The sequence below is a fragment of the Castanea sativa genome, chromosome 10 (genome assembly GCF_040712315.1).
Source record: "Castanea sativa cultivar Marrone di Chiusa Pesio chromosome 10, ASM4071231v1".
NCBI lineage: Eukaryota > Viridiplantae > Streptophyta > Magnoliopsida > Fagales > Fagaceae > Castanea > Castanea sativa.
The window spans coordinates 20212715-20215325 of NC_134022.1; the positions used below are offsets into that span (position 1 = coordinate 20212715).

The 2611-nt window shown below is 38.1% G+C and overlaps 1 protein-coding gene across 1 annotated transcript; it reads right to left on the reverse strand.

Moving 5' to 3' along the window:
• On the reverse strand, window positions 1-606 carry LOC142612188 (uncharacterized). Its single transcript, XM_075784304.1, has one exon. The coding sequence runs from the start codon at window positions 604-606 to the stop codon at window positions 1-3; it is 606 nt and encodes a 201-aa protein (XP_075640419.1).
• Window positions 607-2611: the final 2005 nt, after the last annotated feature.

Here is a 2611-nt window from a genome sequence, read left to right on the forward strand (position 1 = left end):
CTATTCTGTCAATGGCAGGGGAATATTGGACAAAGGACAGTTCTGATTAATGACGCCCGTATGTTTTGCGGATGCAACCTTGGCCAAGCGGTCTGCTTGTTCACTCTCTTCCCTTGGGACTTGTACAAATGTAGCCGAGAATTCCTCACTCATCCTACTTCTAACCATACTTGAGTATGCTTTCATTTGTTCCCCTTTTGCCTCATAGTCACCATTGATGTGCCCGACAATAACCTGCGAATTGTAGTCTATGATTGTTGACGCGGCCCCTACTGCTTTAGCCAAGTCGAGGCCCGAGAGGACTACTGTGTATTCTACCTTTTTGTTGGTTAATGAGAATTGGAGGTGGATCACACATTCTATTGTATCTCCTTCTGGTGATCGTAGCAGGATACCAGCTCTTCCGGCCCGTTGGTTAGACGAATTGTCTGTCCACATTATCCACACTGTCGGTTCTACTTCCTCATCTTCTTTTGTTGTGAACTCGGAAATGAAATCAGCTAAAGCTTGTGCTTTGATCGTAGTCCTAGGTCGGTACCGGATGTCTAACTCGTCGTGCTCTATTGCCCATAGAACTAGTCGTTCTGTTGCCTCCGGGTTATTCATTATCTTTTGTAAGGGCTTATTTGTTTGGACCACTATGGTGTGTGCTTGGAAGTATGGCCAGAGCTTTTGTGCGGCTATTATTAGTGTGAAAGCCAGACAGCTTCTCCATTGGGGGGGTACCTCCCTTCAGCTCCTCGAAGTGCTCTGCTGGTGTAGTAGATGGGTAGCTGCACTCGATCTTCTTTGCGTATGAGAGCGGAACTAATGGCCGTTGGGGATATGACTAAGTAGAGGGAGAGCTTTTCATTAGGTTTGGACAAACTGAGCAACGACGGGGATGCAAGGTAGGTCTTCAATTCTTCGAATGCCCTCTAGCATTCGTCGGTCCACTCGAAAGCCTTCCTTAGTATCTTAAAGAAAGGTCGGCACTTATCAGTTGCCTTGGAAATGAACCTGTTAAGAGAGTGAACATTTAAAAAAATGTTCTTTGGCGGAGCCATCTCTATTATAGCCTAAACCTTGTCAGGATTAGCCTCCACCCTGCGTTGCGACACTATGAAGCCCAAGAACTTCCCTAACGCTACGCCAAACACACACTTACTGGGGTTGAGTTTCATGTTGTAGAGGCGAAGGGTATAAAATTGTTGGAAAAACATAGTTTGTATCGCATACAAAACATACGCAGCGAAAAATTAACGGATCTACTTCATTCGCAATTGAAAACATGTACTATGTAAGTTTCAGAATTTAAGAATAAGAAAGCGTGCTTTGGTGCGGTGAAATTCAAAACCAAAGATTAGAAGTACTTGGGAACACTTTTAATCTTCACTCTAATTCCACTTCTGCCCAAGAAGTGTGGTCTCTCAATCAGTTTACATGTATGTGTTTAAGGGAGAATAAGAGAGTGGCTTACACTTACATACACACCATTTCATTCCTCACAAAATTCGGTATATGTTTCTCTCCTTATATCTAATTGATTATCTAATTCGACTAGCTTTTTGGGTCATTCCAATTGGGCTTTAGCATGTGGCTTGGAATGAGACCCAAAGGGAACAAATAAGACTCTAGCTTCAATGGGCCTTGGGCTTATCTGTCAACTCTTGACAAGTTCAAAGTTATCATTAATTATATTTAATACCAATATATAAATATAATTGCACTCTAGGTGATATTAATAAATTATATCCCAAGACTTTAATAAAATATTTGTAGTAATACAAATGCATGAATGTTGACTGCCACTTTGAAAATTACTATATCTTAATTCTTGAGTACACGGTTTAATCCTTTAAATTATTCATCATATATTTATGAAATCCAATTTCATAAATATATACTTTAGTAATTTCTTACTAAAGTGGTTAGGCCTAACACTCTGATTAACCAAACCCATTAAACTTATCTCAAGGAAGTATTTTATATCTTTGTTAAGAGATTATGAATTTCATCTTGAAAATATATGTTCCATCAACGTTAAATGCGGCTGCCCAATATACTGAGATTTTGATTGTGACTTTAGATCTTACTCTTGATATATCAAAGCAACTTACACTTCATGATCATGTTTATTATTTTCTCGGGATTAAGAGTTGATGTAAATAAAAGTCGTGAGATTTATCATTCATTTGATAGTTGTTAGGAGAATAATAAATCTCACAGCGGTCCAGTTTAATATGTTTTAACTCGTAAAAAATATCAACATATTAACTAGAAGTCTCCACTTCCACGATCAAGAAAAATCATTTTAGTTGATATGTTATATTTTTCGCAAATGAAATGCCTAATTTCATCACCGACTACGAACTAAAATTCTGAGTTTACAAAAAACTCGTGATTTATATCTTCTATAACTAAATCACATAAATCACGTACTATGCATTTCATGCACTATATGATAATGTCCAAATATTCATGTTACCATTATTTTAGATAATAATAAAACAACTTTATTAATCATAGCATCATACAATAGGATTTAAAGAGGCACTATCCTAACACAAATGTCTCCCGAAGGTCATTTAAATGGCTAACTTCCCATGCGCTTGTTACGTTCGGGTCGCCC

Coding starts and splice junctions, on each gene's coding strand:
- LOC142612188 (XM_075784304.1), bottom strand. CDS start 606: ATGAATAACCCGGAGGCAACAGAACGACTAGTTCTATGGGCAATAGAG.